General features: G+C 39.0%; 1 protein-coding gene across 4 annotated transcripts in view; it reads right to left on the reverse strand.

Annotated features, from left to right (window-relative positions):
- The window catches only part of dclk2a (doublecortin-like kinase 2a), a 43419-nt gene extending 35561 nt beyond the window's left edge, over positions 1–7858 (reverse strand). For 2 of the 4 annotated variants that reach the window (XM_042066693.1, XM_042066605.1), the window contains exons 1-2: positions 6756–7858; positions 1541–1878 (exon numbers count right to left, since the gene is read on the reverse strand). In XM_042066693.1, the coding sequence (XP_041922627.1) occupies positions 1541–1878; positions 6756–7158 (741 nt within the window). In that variant the 5' untranslated portion in view covers positions 7159–7858. The remainder of the gene's footprint in view (positions 1–1540; positions 1879–6755) is intronic. The other 2 variants (XM_042066810.1, XM_042066762.1) reach the window with 1 other exon arrangement.
- Between the last annotated feature and the right edge of the window lie 14973 nt (positions 7859–22831).

Here is a 22831-nt window from a genome sequence, read left to right on the forward strand (position 1 = left end):
TGAAGATTCAACACATTAGCAGTCATTCCCTTTGTCCACGCCGCTATAAGGTTTTATGGCAGGGTACGGTAGAGCTAATTTACTCATTAGGCTACTCATTACTCGTTACTCAATGTGTCAGCTCTATATCGTTCTTGGCAGATGTAACCGAATATGAATGTGAAAGACTAGGGGGCAACTATGGTTGAAACCATAGACATAATATACATAGACGCCGCATTGGCTGCTGGAAACAAGAAATGCGGCCGCCATCTTGGACCTGTCATACTCCTCATTGCGTTGTAGCAGAAAACACAAGATGACAGCACTGTGCAGCATGTTCCTGCTCAAATCGGCGGACCATACTCGGGGGGATTTACTTTTCACAAGTAAGATTTAACATTACCGTACTATTGGTTGTATTTTGTATTTTCGAACAATGTGGCCTGTATCATAGCTACATGTATGACCTTTGCAGCAAAAAAAAACGCGTGAAAATCTGTTCGGTATTCAGTGAGATATGATTAATTAAGTGTGCTGACAGCTCATTGCACCGGCCAAACAGATTACACTGAGTGGAGTGGATGACCGGTCCAAGATGGCGGCTCCAAATCTCGTCAGCGCTAGTAGGGAGCAGCGGTCGATGCGGCGTCTATGTATATTATGTCTATGGTTGAAACTGCATAGTCAGTCATCTGCTTCAAAGTCACGCTACCGTAAGGCTAATCATAGCTGTGCCCTCACACTATCGCACGTGACGATTTTGGCGTATCGTGACAGGAGAACTATACATGGATTTCTATGGAACGTCACGAAAACATGTGTGCGCAACCAAGAGGCAGAAAGCACCATAGAACAGCATAGATCAATGCAAAAGAGCAAAAGAATAAAATGAGTTTTTGTGCTGAAAACGGCACCAATTAAAAATCACGATGGTTAGAGAATGTTAAATATGTTCAATATCTCTAACGGAATGCATGTCTTCGCCAAAAATGACAAAATACGATGTTATATTAATAATCCAAATGAACGTCAAAATTTGAAATATAGTCTGAAATGAGATGATATTATCATTGAGACAACAGGGGTATACAAAAAAATCTGATTGTAGTTTACAGCAGCCGACTATTTAGGTTACGTTTATAACGTTGTAGACGGCCACCAAGCTCTTCTGCCTCACGTCTGCGCGCGCATCTAGTTTTGTTGGTAAACGGGAAACCCGTGTATGCCAACTTTGGATGCGGTTATCTTAGCGATACTTTTTGCAATACCTTCGATATACATATTTCATTGGAAAGCTTAGTTTATGGCCGTTCGTGTGAGTACAATAACTTAATTTTGTCAATTTTACCAAAACGACTGGTTTCGCCTTGCAGGGTCACATATGTATCCTCATCAATTACTATATCAATGCTATGTTTGATGAAGTGAGTGTTAACAATGTCAGTGCAACTTGCCCATAAGTGTAAACATTTACTATGAACGTTGAAGTTTAAATACAGCTGCAAAGGACCCCACTACACCACAAGGCAAACAGCAAAAAACTGACAATGGTTCTTACCTGTTTGCCCTCCAAAGTGTAAAGCCTCTTGACAGCTCCAGAGTCCAGCTTGATAGCATCGGTGATGTCATTAAGCACCTGCTCGAAGGAGTGAGCTGTCTTTTTGTTGAGGAGGATGCGGACAGCCTTGCGGGGCTTGACGCCGCTGCGGATGACGGTGACCAGTTTGGGCTTGATAAAGTCCTTGCTCTCCCGAAGGTGTTCATTCTTAAGCGAGCTGAGTGATGAGAGAGAGCGGGATGTGCCTGTTTTTACTCCCAGTGACCAGTTAGGATTCACATTCTTGGTGTAGTCCACCTTACGGTACGGCTCATTGGATGCACACACATAGCTCTCCCCTAAAAGGAAGGAGACAGAGAGAGGCCTTTACTCTTAATAAAAATATGTTTAGGTTTGTTGAGCAGTGTCCACACCATAATGGACAGTCAAATAACTGAAGCAACTGAAAAAATCAGGGTGGAGTACGAATACTGCAACAATAGTCTTCATCTCCCTGAAGGTGTAACCTAACCTATCACTTGTGCTGCTCACTGGTTCAATCCTCCTATGCCTGTGTTAAAGATAATGCTTGAAGTTACACATCAAACTTGTCAGATGTGTAGTTTAGGTTCATGACAATAATGGCTGTTGTTGCATATGGACAGCAACCATACACTCAATAGACCTTTATGGCAAAACCATCACATGACAGAGAAATGGGATTGCAAACCATAACAAATCAATAAGGCATCTATTTTACTGTAACTACAACAGGCTGAAGGGCCCTCTTCCACCTCAACCCACCTCAACTTCAAAAAACACATTAAGAAAATGACTAAAACTATTAAATACAACATGGCAAATTTTAGACAGATTAGATCCTCTCTGTCCACTGAGGCTGCAAAGATATTTCTCCATGCCCTAATTTTCTCACACATCTCATACTGTATTACCTGTTGGGGGCAGGACAGTCCAACAACAATTAGGCCATTCGAATCTTTGTACAAACAGGCTCTGAAAGTATTTGACAAAAAGCCACTAAGGTATCACCATTGTAAAATACTACTCAAACACAATCTACTCACCTTTGAACATTTTCTCAAATCTGTGCATAGCTTACAAAATTTTAAAAGGCTTGGCCCCTACCTGTCTGAGCCAATTTGTCTCCTACCGTGCCGCTGACTCTGTAAGGTCAACTAGAATATCTTCTATACACAATTGCACTGTACCCTTTCATTCTTCAGCCTTTGGACAGGCGGCTTTCTCTCTCAATGCCATTACCCAATGGAATACCATCCCAGACACTATAAAATGCTGTGGCTTGTTCAGTAGCTTTAAAACTAATCTAAACAAATATTTAAAAATCTCTCAACAGTGCACACACAATGTTAGTTAAATAAATTGAAACTGAAACATCACCTTCAAAGTTATCTGTTGCATTCAGCATGTAGTATTTTGATTCTGTATCAGCCTTGTGGTTTGCGCTCTCAGGCCAGTGCCATGTGAAAGTGCAGTTGAAAGAGTCTATACTCTAGGCCACAGAAGGACCGGCTGTCATTTTATCACCCACACTGGTAGAAACCCGCTGCTTTCTGGCTCTCAAATAGTTAAGGTTCCAATGTACAAAACAACTAGCGAGGTTCTCCGGATGGCCAGAAGGTTTCTCTCTCTCTCTCTTCCTCACTCTCTCTAGCACTGGATCAGCTCCAAAGCAAAGTATTTTCAATTTTGCCGACATTCCACTCTGACAGCTAGTATGAGTTTTCTCCCATGAGGAAACAGTTTAACAGGAGACTAAAGTAAATTAAATTCCAAAATCTTAGAGGAGGTCTGGTTTGGCTTTTTGTTTTTCTTCAGTGTTACTATTCAGTCTATGCCTTTTGCTTGACTCATTTCTGACTAAAGCAAAGAAAGAGAGCAAAGGTGGTGGATAGTAAAATCTATAAAAAAGATATACTTTGGGCAATCAACCACTCCAGACATATGCGTTAACTTTGTGTGGTATGGTGTCACTAAAACTTGCATTGTACTGTTTCAGACTGTAACTAGAAAATATGACTGCCGCTCAGCCCTGCACAGTCTCAAATAAATCACGCTCGTCAATTTGTCTCCATCTCCTACTACATCCCCTACTCTTGCGACTTTTGTGTATGTAAATGAGTGTGTGCATGTGTGTGGGATGACGGATCAAAACAAAAAACAATGGTTCCATGTCATCGTTGTGGGGCTACATGCCCACCAAGTTTCGTGCACCCCAGTCTTTCAGTGTCCCGGGAAACACAAAAAATCCAGAAGAAAAAAAAACTATACCTATACTTATACCTATACTAGACCTATACCTAAATACTTCGCTGTGCAGCGGTCATAAGAGGTTAGGTGCCTGATCCTTGTGTGAGTCCTTGTTGACCTCATGACTCTGCAGCAAGGAGAGGCTAGTCAAACAACAGTACCACAGTGACGAAAGAGTAAACTATTTGCTCTCTCTCTCTCTCTCTCTCACACACACACTCAGACACAATCTCTTCCTGTTTTCAAGAAGTTCCCACATGAGGAAGAGAACACCAATTTCTAAACATGAACTAACACAGGATGTGATGCAACAGAAAATGAGCTGGTGATTCAACCATTGAACCACTGGCCTTTTACCACAGCATTTTTTACCACAGCAGTTTTCCTAGATTCCTGCGAAAGCAATACAAATATTCCAAGACATTTTTTCTGAGAAAAACAATTGATGACTGAGCACAAGAGATAGAAATATTTGTTCTCTCCGAACAGAGGCTGATGGCAGTAATGGAAATCACACAGCTTGTGGTCTAGGACTGAGCATGAGGAATGAGAGAGGGGATGAGTGTGAGAAAATGATCTAGACTAAATCTGAGTCTGAGACTAAGACTGAGTCATTAAACAAGAGAAAGGATAAATAACTAAACCAAAACCCAAGGTCAGTAATCTGAGTCTGAGACTAAGACTGAGTCAGTGAACAACATGAGAAACCACGGCATCACTGGCTTAACAGTTTATCCTGGTAATGTACACCAACATGGAGCTCTAAAATGTTACAAGGAACACAACTGAAGTGCAAAGAGTTGAAACAAAAATGGTCTTCTGACGGTCACTTTTTTATTTCAACCGTGCCATCATAAAGGCCGGTATACTCCTCATATGCCCTTGGCAAATCAGCATAAGAAGGGAGAGTAAAAAAGAGAAGATTCCCATACTGCCCTTCTTTATCAGGCCAAGAAATTAACAGAAGCCTAATTTACAAGAGAGGCACCGGCTGAGATCACTTCCTCTGATGAAATGGGTGGCTCTCAGCAGGACCAGGGTCCATCCCAAATTAAATAACGGGAAGAGTTAACAGGGAATAAATGAGCTATGGTGAGACTAACAGCTGTGATCAGGCCATACTTCAGGGTTCTACTGTGCCCCCTGATTCTCTAGAGACCACGGACCCAGGTGTCACATCAGCAAAGAGGTTAAGAGAGCGCTTAACCACAACCCTCTGCACACTACACAACACCACTACTCTGCTGTCCAGCTGAACTCTCCAAAACAAACCCCTGCTACATAAAAACACATGCAAAACCCTCCCTCTCCAGACTGCTGATGATGCATAAAAAGATAGATGCAAGGACTGAACTGGAATGATGGGGAAATACTGTATAAATGAAGACATGAACCTGAAAGCTCCAGTGGTAAGATTAATAGCATTCTTCTATCAGTTTTGTGGATTAAATGTTCCTCTCGGTCTGTGCCTCAAGGTCCTTTAAGTCTTCAATCAATGGGTTGCAAGTGCTGAGCTGGGTCTTCTGTGGTCATTTCCCCCAGCATATTAACAGCTGAGTAGACCTGAACAAGAAATGCTGCAGCCCCCACTTATTCCAAATGCTGCTTAACTGCTTTGCAATTATGTTGTTTACACCTCCCAACAGGAATACATATGGACAAACCATGACAGATTTTTGTGGCCTATATCATCAAATGCCTTCAATGTATCCTTAATTCACTCAGATATTGGTCAAAATACAAATCAAACAACTATTTTCCTGTAGTCCGGTTAACCGTCAGGGTTTTCCCAAGCTAATTTTCCTGACTGTTTAAGTTAAACGCACACCATCCATGAGAGCTTTGTGAATGTCATTCACTGAACGAACTACACACCACTTGTCTGTGTGAGTGATATACTGTAACCAGTTATATATACTGTACACCACAACATACAGTAGATGCTCAACATCAGAATGAAAGAAGGATGGTTGAAAAGCCTAGCATCATTCTGATATCTCTTCAGTTTACAGTGTACTGGACCTGAAAGCCCTCACTCCCTGATATGCAAGTCATCTTATATTAAAAATGAATGGGATACATTACAGTACAGTTGATATGTATACAAATAATCAGAGTTTATGTGAACCTGCAAAGATGTGTGTGAGAATCATTGGATGGTGTGGATGGTATAAGAAAAAGCAGTTTCTCAGTGACCCTGCTGGCTACTATCTCAATATTAGATATCCATCTCACAGCTATGATGACCTTAATCCATCCTTTAGTCTTCTGGGGCACTAAGGAAGCCATGGGAGCACTTGAGGAGGGAGAGAACAGGCATTACATAGAGATGGGTAACAGGAAGCCTGAGGAATTGGCATGGAAAGGAACTAACTGTGACCTCTGATCAAAAATAATTATGGAGGGTAGTCAGTAATGCCCACATTCACATCACAAGAATACTTTGCTATTGTGACTGGAAGAACACAGTTAAATATCAGGTTAAGCATGTAGCCTATGCATATAGAGGAGATTAAATGAATGCTGACAGAGTGAAAGAGATCAAATAGATAGACAGTTACATGCATATTAAGGATCTTGTTGATTTTTGCCTTTACTAATTAACTGTACATTTAAAGAGGTGCAAATCACGAAGTGCTTGCAAATGCTCTTGGAATCTGGTGCATCTTCAGTTTGATATTAATACAAATCACTTATGGCACGTGGCCATCACCTCACAAACATAACTAGAAGAGTGTTTGGTTTTGCGTAATTCTGACATTAGGAATATGTGTAGCGTTTAGAATGGATGTTTTATGCCCTCTTAAAACCAACCCAGCTCACTGATTCTAGCACACAGTCAACTTGCTCTCTGTGGAGCCAAATGAATTATAACGCCTGTAGCCTACTAGTGAAATGTTTAAGTTAAGCTCATGTTATGGGCGGACACGTTGGTGGTAGAACTTACCTTCTACCAGCTCTTCAAGACTCGTTATCTTTCTGGTCCCATCCACTGTGAATATGCTCCTTACACCTTGGGTCAAGTTCACATTGTCCGAAAGCGAGCGCGTGAGTTCCATGAGAAGAGCGTCCAAGGACCTAAACCGGTCGTTAGACACCGCATACACCAAGCCCTTGAAGTATTTGTCTCCATTCCGGTAAAAGCGAACTTTTTTCGCTTTCTTCTCTGAAGTAAGCGACTGCAAAGTGCGAGTGCGGTAGAAGCTGCAATGTGCACTGTGAGCTGGACTGGGTACAAGCCCATTGCCTCTGGAACCGCTTTGAGTTGCCGACCCGCTCCCCCGTGAGGATCGATGGGCCTTTTCTCGCTCCTCAAAATGTTCCCATTCGATGCTTCGGTTTATAGACATTGTAGGCTATTTTATTAAGGACTAACAAGAGTGAGCGGCGAAGGTCAAAAAACAGTCCTCTAGTGATCCAAGGGCTCTGTATCAGTGTCGTTTTGTCTAGGAGGACAGTCAGTGAACAATGCCTCACCAGTCAGATTGCTAATGCCACTACAGTTTCCATGCGCTTTTGAAATCTGATCATTTACAGTGTGCACAGGTTTTCTTCAGGTGAGAATCCTATATGATGGCATACATATCGCATTCGTAAACCTAGCCCCTGCTACTAACGAGATGAGAAAGATAGGACGAAAAGAAGCAGAACATAAAGTAATTGCAGTCTTTACTCACAATTTTTCCTCGAAAGTGTTCTCCAGGAAAGCTATGTACAACTGGAAATTAAAGCATATACCAAGAACGTCATTCTCAACGCTGGGCAAAACCTGGAATGTCAGAAGGATGAAAACAAAAAAATCCCCAGGAAAACATTTGAATCTCTTTGCAATCTTACACGATGTGTTTTCCCTTCAAAACGCAAGGGGATGCAGAAACGCGTAGTTAGACCGGTATCCACGACTTGAGTGCCAACAAGAGCTGCATGCCTGCTGCAGAAATAGTAAACGTCCTCTGTTCCCCACACCCTTTCTTTGACAACCGGCTTTGGTCAGGCACTAGGCAACAGCAATGGAAGCTGTCAGCCAAGTCGCCGCAGCTGAAGAAAAAAGAACCTGTCCTCAGGGTCCTAACACCAACCAAATGAACGGCCGCGTCCTCAGTTGTCATTGTGATTGAAAACATCCTATATGTCATATAATATATAACATGTCACATGTAATCTTTACATGCTACTTGTAATCGTTGGTTTCATTCAAAGCATTGATTTTATTTGATATCAAGTCACTTTGTCTAAATGTAAATGATTTAATTTAATGTCAGCTTATACTTACTCTAGTCACACTGACATGAAGAGTACTCTCTGCCCACCTCCCTTGTTGTTTCCACCTGACCATCAATTTGTGAAGCATATAGCCTATTTTAGTAACATGGTGTTTTTTCCAGGACTGCCACAGTGGTGCATTATGTATTTCAGTCTAGGTGAATGTAAATCTCAGTGAATGTAACCATAATTGTGTGTAATTTATGTGTTACAACTATGAAGACAGTGATCTCAGCCATATTCCCATCACTGAGCTTTAAACACAGAGAACAGTTGAGCCTTGTTAAGAGTTGTAAATGTAATTGTTGTCCTCTCTGTTACATGCTATTTATTACATGCAACTTGGAACCTTGGAAAGTTTTGGAGTTTGTGACAAATTGGTGTCAGTGACACTGAATATTATCAAAATAGTAGCCTACTAGAAATAGCATTCAGTAAATTCCAAAGCCTTTATTCGATACACTTCAGACACTTTGTCCATTTATGTACACGGCAAAACAGGTGTGGCAAAGAGGAAGTGGAAAGGAAGACTGAATCCTGCCAAATACAGAGATGGGAAATCCTGCAAACAATGACACAGGACAAGCTGTACCCTTTCCCCGAGCATACAGATGACCATGAGCAGGAGACCAATAGAGAGCCCCCGTCTGTATCAGCACATTGGGGCTATGGGGAGCACCATACATCATTACAACCTCCTCTTCACTGGGTTGACCTCAGATTTCTCATTCAGTAAATAGTTCTAATCTTTTATCACATGATTCATTGCCACCGACTCCCAGATTTCAGTTTCATTATCTCCTTATGGTGCCCCATTACAATTTTAAACACACCGCCATTCAGAATTTCCAGGAAATCATTGGCTCCATGAACACTCTATGTCATTAACTTTTGCTGCCATCTGGTGGAGAACTAACATGGTACCCTGAACTCAACCAAGAACATAATTTCTCAGTGTAGAAGATCATTTTGTATGAAATCATCCAAATGATCAGAATTCTCAGAGGTGACCCATTCAGAATTTCCTAATTTCCTTTTTATGTATATATAAAATCATGCACATGTAAGATGAACATATTGCCCCTTAATTGGTGGCCAAGCAGTGAAGCTTCTTATCATTCTTCTTTTTCTTATGGCATTTCCCCACATGGTCAAATGTTTTTAAAAAATACTTTTATTAGTATTATTGGCAATAACACTAATAAAAGCCTCCGGTAATGCTAACTGGTGTATTTTCATGATATAGTTACTATATTGTGCTTGGCTGGGTGGGAACAATAGGTATGTTCATCTGTCCTTACCATATCAAAATTAATTAGTTGCCTATTTTTGTGTTATCTCCAAATAAGTGATGTTACACGGTTTCTAAGCTAAAACATTTTTTGTCACATACTGTACAGCAAACATCACCTCACCATCCGCTAGCTGCCTGTGCCCTGAATATCACTGTAAAAAACGCGGTCTCTGTGGACAGCCCAGGCTCCAAAAACGGCAACAAAAACAACCTGGTTCAGCCTGGGGGGTATTCCAAGTACGTGGTTTAATGATAAACCTAGGTAAGTTAACTCAGAGTAAGTGGTAAATCTCCTACAACAAGAGCCCTATATTGTTTTGTTAGGAGAATGAAGCCATACAGCTCTTCTATTAGGATAACTAACCCAGGTTTGTCACTTAACCACGTACTTGGAATACCCCCTTGAACCATAAAAATATAACAAATTGTTCCAGCCAATCATTGACGAGATGCGTGTTTAGGAGAGTTTCCATTGCATGGAAAGGAGGGCGAGGGAGTAGTGAGCTAGCTCTCTGTTTTGTTTGAACGTCAACAAACGTTACGTTACCCAACATTGCTTAGAGCACCTTTAAATATGGGACATTCCAGAATTTGAGGGCAATTTAGGCATTTAGGCAATTTATGCCATTTAAACACTTCTGAAAAACTGACCTTTGAAATTATAATTTTCTGTTATATATTCAAAAGAGGCAAACAATTTGATTCATCAAACTCAAGCATTCAAGCATTTAACATACTGTAAACTGAGACGCTTTTATTTGTTGTGTTCGATGCTCGGTATAACCCTGTTGCTAATATTTTGGAAGCTGAAATATTGCTAATTTCTTCATTTGTTTTCAAATAAATGTTCAAATGTTTTATGCATATTCTCAAAGTACTCTTACAGAAATTTCTGGTGAACAGTTGCCGCAAATTTGCGGCAAGGTCGTATTTTCACATGCAAATTAGGTTTCTGGCAAACAGTTGCCAATGTTGCAGCTAATTTGCAGCAATGTCATATGCAAAATTAGGTTTGTCACCAGAAGTTCACTGGAAGCTTGCCATTATTGGCTAAGTGTATTGTGGCAAATCACTGGCGAACACATTTGTCACTAGTGGCAAACTTCTCATTGTTGCCAGAACTTTGCTGGTTTACCTCTAGCGGCCAACATTGGCAAACTTCTGGCAATATTTTCTACTGAACTCATTTGTTTCCCACAAATCACCCACAAGTTTGCTGCAAATCTGCCGCAAACATTGCATTTTTGTAAGGGTAGGACCATAAGTAGGAGAAATAAGTTTAACACTCATTAGATTAGAATTGTTGAAGGTTATTTTAATGAAACAGATGTGGTTAAAATGCAAGTAACAGTATTGCACAATATTGTGACAGGGATACTTTTTATTATAAATGTTTACATAAAAATGGAAAGATAAATATTGAGGACCTCTGGACTTTTGTTTTCTAACATTTTATATTGGCTACCATTCTAATGAAGGTACAGGATTTTAAGCAATTTATAACCCGTAACACCCTTTGTCAGCAAATATCCTCATGGTCTATAGCTCTTCATTCTGTGAGAAATAAGATATCTATTTCTATAAGAAAAGGTCTTCATACACAGCCCTGGCTTTGTGAACTGGAACAAACTACTGTAAGAGGAGCAAGCCTGCCGCCCCCCAAACATAACAAAACCCTTCCAGCCAATCACCAAAAGGGAGGGACAGGAGTTTGGGGAAATGGAAAGGGGATTATAGGGAGGTGATTAGTGAGTCTGCTTTTCTGTGTTTTGTTGGTGTTTGGTTTAAATATTAGACGGATGTGACGTCATCCAGAATCGCTCAGGGAACCTTTAGAAGGATAAAGTACAGTGCAAGCAATTATAGCCACAGGGTTGCAAATACTGTAAAACTCCAAATAATAGCCCGGGCTTTTATTTTCCCAAATCGCCAAACTGCACCTGCTAGTATTAGAGACAGGCATCTATATGAGACAGGCCTTTAATTCCCTTGACACAAAACTTTTCCTCTGCAAAGATGGAAAATATTATCGAATTAATTATTTCAAACACACTGAATGTCTACCTATCACTCGGCTATCTGATGACAATTACGGATCATCATTCATTTAGTGTTGAGATGATGTTCATTGAGTGAGATACAGTAAGATCCAAATAGCAGGGATAGCCAGAACAGATGAAACACGTTTTAATTACGTAATTTACAAAGAGATCGTATCACACTGAAAGCTCATATTTTGTCACTAGAAAATAGCCTATATCGGTCCTTTGTCAAATACAGATGGGTCATTCTACGAAAACGTGCCATTTTATGTCCCTCAAACAAAAGTGTCTTGCAAAGCTGAATTAACAATATTTTTTTCATAATTATTTTATATTTTAGGAAATATAATAATGGTAAAAATAAATTATTTACTTTTCAGATTTTAAGCACTTTTCGTATTAGGAATATTGCAAAAACTGTAAAAATGGCTTGTCCCTCGGTATGACTTGTCTAGTATCACTGGCTATTTAGGATAAAAAAAAAGTCAAATTATCACAAAAATAAATACATGTACTGTGTTTGTTCATGGATCATTAAACAATTTTATTTGGAATGTTTTTAAAATTATGAAAAAATCAACATTTTACATGTGTCCCCATGTTGTCGTCCAACCCTGTTACTTTTGGATAAAACCGCCTTTGGAGAAAATGAACTGTGCCAAAAGTTACATCATTTTCAGGAAGTGATATCCCCTGCCTTCCAGGAAGTTAATGGTGAAAAGACCAAAAAAGTGTTGTTCTCTTTTAATGACTTTTATTACGGTTTTGCTCTGTCTGACAGAAGGGGACAAGCTTGTTTTGTCAACCCTGTTACCACAAAATCATGCATTAAAAATTAATTTGATTGAAAATTTAAATGTAAATATTTAACAGCATTTTAACCTCTCTTGAATGCACACCATGTGGTGTCATGGTGTCCACCACATGGCTAGTAATGGCTGCCAATAACAATATTTCATCAACCCTGTTACTGTCAACCCTGTTACTGTCAATCCTAAAATCGAATAATTAATGTGTTCAACACCAGAATTATTTATGTAACACATAATTATTTGTATAATATTCATGAATAGTTACAAGAGCACTCATATTATTTTATAATAATATATGTTTTTTTTGGTAACAGGGTTGACATAGCACACATACCTCCATTGACTATTTGTTAAAGTAAATAAATAAATAAATAAGATAGCCTGAGATGGCACCGCATGTTTTTTGAGAGGTAAGAATCTACTTCATCCAAATAGGTGCTTCAAGATTTTAAAAACAGTACTTTGAAAATTAGATTTTTTGAATGCAAAATGGCACGTTTTCGTAGAATGACCCAGTGTATTATCAGCCCTGACCAAAACCGTTCAGGAATTATTTATGCAAAAGTGGAACGTGCTTAATGTTTAATTCTCCCTCCTTTTCGGCACGAATGAAACAGCATGAGAGAGCATGAACCATATTGTTTCTCCCGTTTTGTATTTGCCAAATTTGACAACAGTCTACATTCAAATCATAGCCTACTTCCAGGCGCGCGGGAACATATTTTTGACCAGGGGTGCTGAATAACAAAATAATCATGGATGTCCGAAGATTTCTCCCCCAGCATATGATTCGAATTTTGACAGGTAAATAGCCTACGCCATTTCACCGCCGTGTATGAGTAGGTCTAGGTCTTCACTTTATCAGTTCTTGGCGAACGGTAGTGTTGTGTCACACGATGTTAGCTAAACTGCTAGAATGAGCAACAAAAAACAAGCATTTTTAGCAGGTCACTGGCCAGAGTGTTTGAGTTGCGAGAGCCGCTGCAGAGATTTCTTACAGAAAAAAAGTCACCGTTAGCTGCACATTTTAGTGATAAGGACTGGGTGTCAAAACTTGCTTACCTGTGTGACATATTCGGGTTGCTTAATGACCTCAACCTGTCACTCCAGGGGAGAATGACGACTGTCTTTAAACTGGCAGATAAAGTCGCTGCATTTAAAGCCAAGCTTGATTTGTGGGGACGACGAGTGGACCGGAGTGTATTTGATATGTTCCAAACAGTAGTGGGGGTTTGGGGAGAGTGAGAATTTTTGAGTGAGAAGTTTTATAATGCCCTGGGCAGCCACATTCCACTGCAACTATGCGCAGCACTTGCCACTCCGACTTATCAATAAAAACTGTGCGTGCACACACCAGTCCATAGAAGCGCACTTGACTTTACATCATTAACCTATTTCAGTATATAGCCAGAGAATGTCCGTAGACGGGCTCTGATATAGCCTAGTCTAAGGTAAATTCCTTTTCTGACTTCTTTCTCTGTGTCGCCATGGCATTTAGAATAAAGAATAAGTTCGCGAACCGTTCTGGTTTTGTTGCCAGCATAAAAACACGCTTACCATCGGCCTATCCGCAAATTTTAAACACAAGGGATGAATTGAACGATGACAAAGTCGGACATATAGGCATAGTTCATATTGGAAAAAAAACTATACAATTTGGAACTCTAGCTTTTCACTGCAGCATAATTATAACGTGGGCAGTCTACGCCATACTTAAGCCCAAATCACACCCAAGATTCCCTACGAGATGAGCAGCAACTTGATGCAACATTCTAAAACCTTGCAACTGTGGTTTGCAACGACGTGCAACATCTAATTCACACTGCTGTAACCTTCTTTTTGTAACGGTTTCGTGTCATTGCGAATCTTTAAACAGACGATCTGACGGGTTTTAGAAGATTAAATACAACCCGAAACTAAAAAACAGACCAGGCCTCTACTGGAGACCGGCCTTTAACCCAAACCTGTACCCACGCCAGGCGTTTAAAAGAGACAGGCGTCTCTTAGGGACTCGACGATTATTTGTTATAAGTTTTACGGTAAGCTAATGGTAATTCTTCCTCAGGAATAGGTGCTACTAGCTATGGGAAGTAACATTACATCAAGTTCAAAGCCTAACCTTGTTATGTAAATCAACAAGAATTTTTAACTGTAGCCTACTGTTAATGTCAAGAATTTTGAACTGTAGCCTAGCCTACTGTTAATATCATATTTGATTTCAAATAGTAGACACAAAGCATTTTTATTGTATGACAGCAGGAATATCATACAAAATGTATATTTTTACTCCACTACATTTTCATTAGCAGAATTAAGTAGAAAGTAGGCTAAAATAATGTGCAAATGAAAACAAAAGCCAGTTTTCATTCAGCATGTTAGATATTTGCAACCCCAAGATTTTCCAACCTGATGTCACCATGGGACTCAGCAATAAATGAAGACATAGTGACAGAGTTAAGGCCTAGAAAACTAATACATAGCACACCAAGGCCTATGTAGGCTGTTGTAAGGAGCTTTTCATTAATAGCAAAATTTGTTCAGGCTTTCAAAGCATGTTTATGGAGTGTGATGTAGCTGTCTTTCTAAACATGTTGGATAAACTTCATTATAGGCCTATACAAGAAAGCAGCAGTGAAAAATGAATGGCAGCCATACCTTTGTCCAGGCTTCGAAGACACTGTGTATGAAGTGTAGGCACCAAATTTAAAGGTGCTGCATGAACTAACTGTAAAAGCCTATCCAAAGTTCTGACTGCTTTCATTTTCATTAAAAGCATAGCGAGGGGGGGGGGGGGGGGGGGGGGGGGGGTTGTCACCCCATCTGGTCTTGAAAGCTTTTACTAGTACTTTGTCCTTCTACTTTCAGTATTTAAGTATGTTTTATAATGGGCTGCTTGTCATACTTAAGTACTGTAAACAAAAGATACTTTAAGACTTTTACTTAAGTGGTATGCTTATAGATTACTTTTACTTTGACTAAAGTCTTTTTAAGACTTAAGTGTGGGTTTTGGATACTTTACAACTCCGACTGTGATTAATCCTCAAGTAGTTAAATAAATGCAATTCGCTAGGTAGTATGATTTGACTAAAAAAAACTTTTGTTTGATGATAGAATGTGAAAAGATATGAATGTGAATGTATGTCAACTTCATTTTTTGTCACTTCAACCCCATTTTTGTTTTTGTCACATCAAATGAACATAATCTGTAAAGCTGAGTATGGTGGCTATCCTAGATGGCTATATATGTGACTCCTCCTGCTCCAACATGGAGGCATTTCTTATACTTGGTTTCTCTTTTACCTTATTCTATGCAGAGGGGACACGGGTGTGTTCAGCCCTAGGAGACTGAGGATTTCACTATATGTATGTACTATAACACGGTAAACTAAATGATGATCAGATATTATTTAAGTTGCCATGTTATCCCAACACAGTTTAGGCCCACTGACCTCTTTTTTGTGAATCTCTACCCTTCAACAGGTCAGGCTAATTACTGTGGGTTTGTGTGTGTGTGTGTGTGTGCGTGTGTGTGTGTGTGTGCGTGCGTGCGTGCGTGTGTGTGAATAAGAACGTTACTGTAGAAGACCACCATTTCTGTGACCCAGATCTTTCACATTACATTAATGCTAAAAAGACACAGTCATGGGAGACATGTAGTAGAGACCTGTATCCTGATTCTTCTTACTTTATCAGTGAGACCCTTTCATCTCTTCTGGAAACTGATAATGATGGTGTCATCTAAAACCCACCTAATACTTATTCTATTTTGTAAAATAATACAAATAATTTCAGTGCACACACTCACTGACTTGATGTTGAGCAAATGTGATTAAATGAGTTCATATATTTTTCACGGCACATAACTTAAGCCATTAATAAGGTGCAACAGACTTTCAAGCTCCTCTTGTGACGGTCACAGATGGCTATCACATGGAAGTAATTTTTCTAATTGGCAGCTTTATGCAATATCAATTTTAGATTTTCTTTTGTTCGGCTTCTTATCCTATTGAGGCATTTTGTCCTCAGTGCAGAGTACAGTACATCCTGAGCTACCCTGTGTTAGTCCCAGGTTTACATATGAATGGACATAATTTCCCTGCATTACAATATAGGTGAGATTGCTTGGGCATCATAACCAGATGCGACCACAAGAGGGTACCCCAACACACCTATTAAGTGGTGAGAATATTTCCGTTTTTATGTATTTATTAATTTATTAAACACTATGGCTTTTAGTACATCAGGTCAGTCTTAATAAATAACTAAATAGATAGATAGATAGATAGATAGATACTTTATTGATCCCCAAGGGGAAATTCATGATTTTTTGAGTATAAATGAGTATATCCAGTAAAATTCAAATACTGCTGCAAAGGGTTAAATTGTTTATTTATTTGAGCTTTTTAGCTTAACCTAGATAACAGTAACTCCAACTGTCTCCAGTCTAATTCATACTTCTGTCAAACACATTGAGCTACTACTCATACAGGAAAAAACTTAACATGATGCAAATTGGATGCTTCTATTCTTCAGGGAGTTGCAGCTGATGAGTTGGAATACTGTGATCTTTTCTGGAAACTCCATGGCCTGAGATGGGACACCAATGGGCAGATCACATTTTATAGTGTGTGCCATCACAGAGTACATTTTACAGTATGTGCCTTCACAGATCACATTTTATAGTGTGTGCCATCACAGAATACATTTTATAGTGTGTGCCATCACAGAGTAGCATGTACAAACAGTTGGTTGGAAAAGGGCAATCATGTTATTGTCATTTTAGGTAGGTAACTTAAAGGTACACTATGCAGGTTTAGGTAGGTCTATTTATATTTTGTTTATTTTTTGTTATATCTCCGTTGTTCTAAATAGCAAACTTCTTGTGACTTATCCCCCCTGTACAAAATGAAAATGATTTTGTTGTGGAGGTGAAGGATTAACAACAGACAAAAACTCCAAACTGCTATATACAAGGTAATGTTTCACGATTCTCGTGAGATTTGTCAGGCCGCCGTTCTTGCATGGCTGTTTTTTTCGGTAGCGACTCACTACATCTATGCTTTATAATGTAGATATACTAGGTGAACGATTCGCCTATTACAAGTTCTTTTACCCTCAAATTGGTTTCGTAAAGGTGAAAATCTTGCATAGTGCATAAGGTAAGCAAAAAGATAAGCCAAAAGAGTCATTACCACTTTGAACACTGATTATTACTGTAAAATGCTTGCATGATGATAAGGTCATATGATATCATATGATCACGATTAAGGTTATGGTCAGAAGGTAAAACATTACAGTTATCATCAATCAATCTCTTCAGCAGACAAACACTCATTACTAAAGCTGGGGGCCTCTGGTGTGAGGCGCAGGAGTGATGGGGTTTGACAGTCCTCAGAGGAAGCTTATGGCTGATATCTGTCTGGGTGCCTGCTTGGCTCCCTCTGGATGCTTCCCCAGAGAAATAAGTTGATGTCTCTCAGAGCTCTGTGCTGGAGATGCATGTGATGCTTCATCAAGCCCACAACGCCAAGTTAACATTGATTCCATGGATTGGGGAAATTTGGCTGCAATTTATCCACAGAGTGCTCTGTAGGTAATAACAGTTTGTGGAGTTGCTATTGAACACGGGAGAACTTTAATTGTTTTCATTGGGGTGAGTTGTCTTGGAGTTCTCTACAAAAAAAATAATTCAAATGAAATTTGTGACTAGACTGAGTTTCTTCTCTTCACAGTGTCTCCAGGTCAGTTACGGCAGGGTAGACCAGACAATGCAGTGATGAGTTAGTGGGGCCACCAGATCTAAACCATAACAGTTTGTAAGAAACAAGTAAATGCTTAATTTAATTATTTGCTAATCCACATTCTATTCTATTCCAAATAGAGCAGGTATTTTCTGAATGCAGGTGAAAAGTCTATGAGCAATGGTCATAATACCATTACATAAGGAGTTCACATGTATTTCCAAACTAGTTGTAATTGTGGGTGTCCAATTTCAAAAGATCTTATGCATCCCTCTATCAAAGTCCTCTGCAACTGCTTAAAAAAATAATTGAAATGAACATGATATAAACATAGAGATGGACAATAAAATGTGGGACTAATATGAAAACTACATACTTATTAACATGATTGAACTAAAGTGAATATGGATTGGTTGCAGATAACCCATTTTGGGTTGCAGTTTATACAGATTGTGTGGAGTGTTTCAGGAAATGTGGCAGGGAATGGAAAAAAAGTGTAAATGACTTCTTTTCTCTGTAGGTGAAATAATATCACAGTAAGAAGATTATTGCCACTTCATTGCAGCTCTCTCATTGACAACTGCTTTCACTGTGAATATCAAGTGCCTGGCGGATGACATCTGCGTGTGGTCAGCCCACAGCCTCCCACACCTCTCTCCACACGTCAATGGCCATGTGTCAGATCTGCTCAACAGACCCAGTGCAGTTAAAGATCTCCTAGTTTGCTTTCAAAGTGAAGAATTAGTTGAAATAGTCAGTTTGAGTAAAAAGTTGGTAGTTATTTAACTACAACTTGGACGTACAGTATGCTTACTTGTCATGATGAATCCACACATATGTGCTTATGTTCATAGCATTCATATAGTGCTGAATTACAATAGTTTATCAAGAGATGACATAGCCATGCTACTGTAGTAAGGTGCCATCTCAAACATTATCCTGAGCAATAGCTTATGACTGGAAGTATGCAATGTCCAGTTACATGTCTTTTTGTATTTTTCATCTGTTTTCTACAGTATATTGTACACACAGGCGTACTAATGGAGTCAACACAGCTTGATATTCTTAAGATTATACCTTACATGTTACAACAGTGTTTTAAAAAAGAATAATCATTGCAAAGTAAAAGCCTATAGGTCTTAAATGGCCAAACTAAAATGCAACTGAATGAAAACATGCATGTTCAGTTACTCACTGTGGGCTATTAAATGTAATGCTTAGTGACATATACTGCATCTGTTATGAAGTGGGATTTCTGCCAATCAAATGTCATCTTTCTCCCCTCTCTCTCTCAGTATGTATGATAGGCTACATATGACCCCAACATTCTCTACATGGCAGTTTCTTCTGCCTCAGGCTCACCTCATACTGACTGTGCCTCCATTACTGGTTCACTCATCTGCTTAATAAGCTTAATCTCTTTAGTACCAAAAATGGAACAAATGTGAAAGGTTTAAGTCATGTGAAGCAGATTATCGATAAACCTGGAAATGGTAAAGCTCTACCTAAAGCTCAATTCTGATGACGAGCTGTTAATATAAAGCCAACATTTCAGGGAAATGTGCTGTTTCTATAGCAACATTCGACAGAATGAATAACAGAATTAAAAGAGGTACGCAAAAAAACTTCCAGTTGCCCTGAAGTCTATTTGCGATTTGATTCCATCATTGAAAGGTCCAACTCTCAACATCCATTGGAAAAAAAAATATATTGAGCAGCAATTACCCTATAGATGCGCTGTTGTTAAATATGATGTGTGAAGAGGCAAACCATGTTCACATCAAATACACAATAGAAGCCCAGATTTACACTACTTTTTCTGCATTAATGAAGGAGACTTCTCGAACTTTATATTATGGGCTTTCTCACTCAATTGCGTATCTTTTCAATTTAGTCTTGGTTCACATATGCCTGGGTGGTTCCTATGTTTTTTATAGCTACCTGTAAATATATCCATTAGTAGTAGTTGCTAGGAAACCTTCCTTTCAATTGTGTGTTCCAGTTCCCCTCTTCCCTAAGACAGTAACACAGATTTCTATAAGGTGGAATATGTTTTCCCAAGCAGGGGGCATAAGTCATATAAAACAATAGTAGAGGTGTTCTAAAGAAAAACATTTAGCCCAATAACACATGATTTGTTCACATATTCTGAATCTTAAAAGAGAACAGAGAAGAAACTGAAATGATATTGAAGGATATTGACGAATACTCATTGTATAGCCCAATAATTCAAATGATAAATTTAGGCTACACCAACACATCCTTTTCTTTTTTCTTTCTTTCTCCCATATGCTTTTCACCTCCATTCTCTGCCAGAATTTGCTTGGTTAAAGGGAACCTCCACTCTAACAACAACCTAGGGTCTATTTTGAGATGTTAATAAGTATAAACTTTTGGTTGGGACCAAAATGATGTCAATCAGTAAACACTAAATAAGCATATCACATAGGTTTTTGGGGCAACTTCATACATCAAAGTGATTCACTCTTTTAAGCCAGTAGCTAGGCTCAAAAAATAATTACACATCCATGAGGGTCTCTGCAGACAAACTGAATTATTCTTGACTTGAAAAGGGTTCTCGACTGTTGTAGAAAGAAATGGCTGATCTTTAATGCCATACTGTATCTTTATTGTCCATTATCAGCAACCATTCATCCAACGTTCCAAAGGCACATTCTGTTTACTAATCTGATATCATTTTAAAAGGCTAACTGAGAAAACATTGGAGAACCCTTTTGCAATTATGTAAGCACATAATGTAATCTGAAAACTTCTGCCCTGATTAAAAAAACACAATGCAACTGATCTTAGCTGGTATTCTGTCTATAATGGAGTGGAATGGAAATTTCTAGTGACCCCAAACTTTTGACCAGTAGTGTATACAAAAAATCAGTTTGTTATTACTGGTAAATATGAAACCTAACCCTAGCAATGGTAAATTTTAAATACAATTATAATGACCTTATTTACTGATTTGGAAAATGATTCTTATTCCATTTTTGAATTTGTAGTGTTGTACACTGAGTAGTGTTCACTGTACTTTTGAGTTTGTTTGGAGTCAGGACTCTTTGAGAGTTTTGGTTGTTGGGTCAGGACACCTTGAGCAAGCAAACCTCTGCCCACTGACATCACAGCTATCCTTGTAAAATCATTTAATAGCTTTAATAAACGGTGGGCATGGAGTGCTGTGTTATATTGTGATTAAACTCTGGCAGTTGGATTGCAGTCGAGTCTGGCCACAGATCTCATTTGAGCTCTGGCTCAGGATAGCCTCTGTGTGAGCCTGTGTTTGATCCTGCTCACAGATTTTCAGAGCAATGGAGGGGGGGAAATGACATTGGGAGGTTAGAGTAGAGACTAATGGTGATTATGACGATGCATTTTTGACTATTATATGATTTGACATCACTATATATACTAAGTCATAATAAGTAAGGCCAAATTGTGAACACAAACCCATACTGAGATCAGATTTCCAGATATCGGATTGCCACCTCTGGCCCACTTTCGACCATCATATTTTAAACTTGCCAGAATATTAAGATAATACCATTGATTGTTTTCAAACAATTGTTTTCACTACTTGCGCCAATGGTAGAATACTGGTCACTACTTGGGCTAATGGTAGAAAAAAGCACCATGTTGATATTTTATGAAGCCATGAATGAATCATCATGCCTCCAAACATAGACTACATGATCAAATAGCCTAGTTAGGCCTACTTAAATTGTCTGCTATAAACCAAATCAACTCTCCACTGTGTGTTTGCAGTTAATATTTATGCAACGTTAGAACTTAACAAGTGTTGGCTTAACAAGTTACCAGTCCAGAACACACAGAAAATTGCAACAGAAAGTTGCCTTTATAATCAACTATTTGTTCCAACAGCATTTAAACAAAGCATTTATAAAATTGAAAAAAAAAAAAAATTACATGAGAAGTAAAATAAAATACTGTTACTGTAGTGACACATTATCCCAAGCTTCAAAGAGCTCCCCACGTCTGTGACAGGCAGACGTGACACCGCTAAATTCTCAGGTTGTTTATACCCCACACTGAACGCATAAGAACGCTAGGCCCATCACTCTGGGGTGTGGTAGCATACTCTATGGGATTTATGCACCAAGGTAACTGAAGTATCCAATTTGTGTCTTGAAATTATGTTTGAAATAAATGTCTTAGAACAAAAACGTTGATAGACTTGTATTTTATAGTTAGGCTAGTGAAAACGAGTTGATAAGTAGGCTAGTTGAGTTTGTTATCATAAACATAACAGCTAACGTCATGTTGAGCAGGAGGAGTTGAGCACTAGGCTACCATAAATCCTCAAATTATGCCCGGGATTGATTCTATTTATAGCAGGACAAATAAAGGCAGGTTCCCATATACAATTATATACAATTGCTTACCATACCAACAATTGCCATCAGTCCACTAGAAGACATTGTTCGATTTAATTCAATGAAATAACCTCTTCTTAATATTTTATTAGATGTTGTATTGTATTGTATTGTATTATGTTAGTTGGATTAATAGCCTACGGTTGGCAAAGAAAAGTCGTTTTCCTACCATGGGTCTCCAACACACGTTCTCAAGCTCATTCTCTTGCCGCCCCTTTCGAGCTAAGTGCCAGAGGCTGAAGCCTACTACATTTAAACACAATTGTTGCGACTCAAGGCATTCCAGCCTACGAATTTTATTTTTTTTTTAAATACTAAATCATGCATAATTAAACAATAATTAAATTTAGGCTACTTGGCTACGCAAAAAGGTTTCCATTACAGCACAACCCCTATTCAATGAAGGGCTGCCTTGTCTCGCAATAAACAGCAGTGGAAATCCCGACACTTTTTCAACTGCATGAAACTTAA

Source organism: Alosa sapidissima, chromosome 1, assembly GCF_018492685.1.
Source record: "Alosa sapidissima isolate fAloSap1 chromosome 1, fAloSap1.pri, whole genome shotgun sequence".
Taxonomy (NCBI): domain Eukaryota; kingdom Metazoa; phylum Chordata; class Actinopteri; order Clupeiformes; family Clupeidae; genus Alosa; species Alosa sapidissima.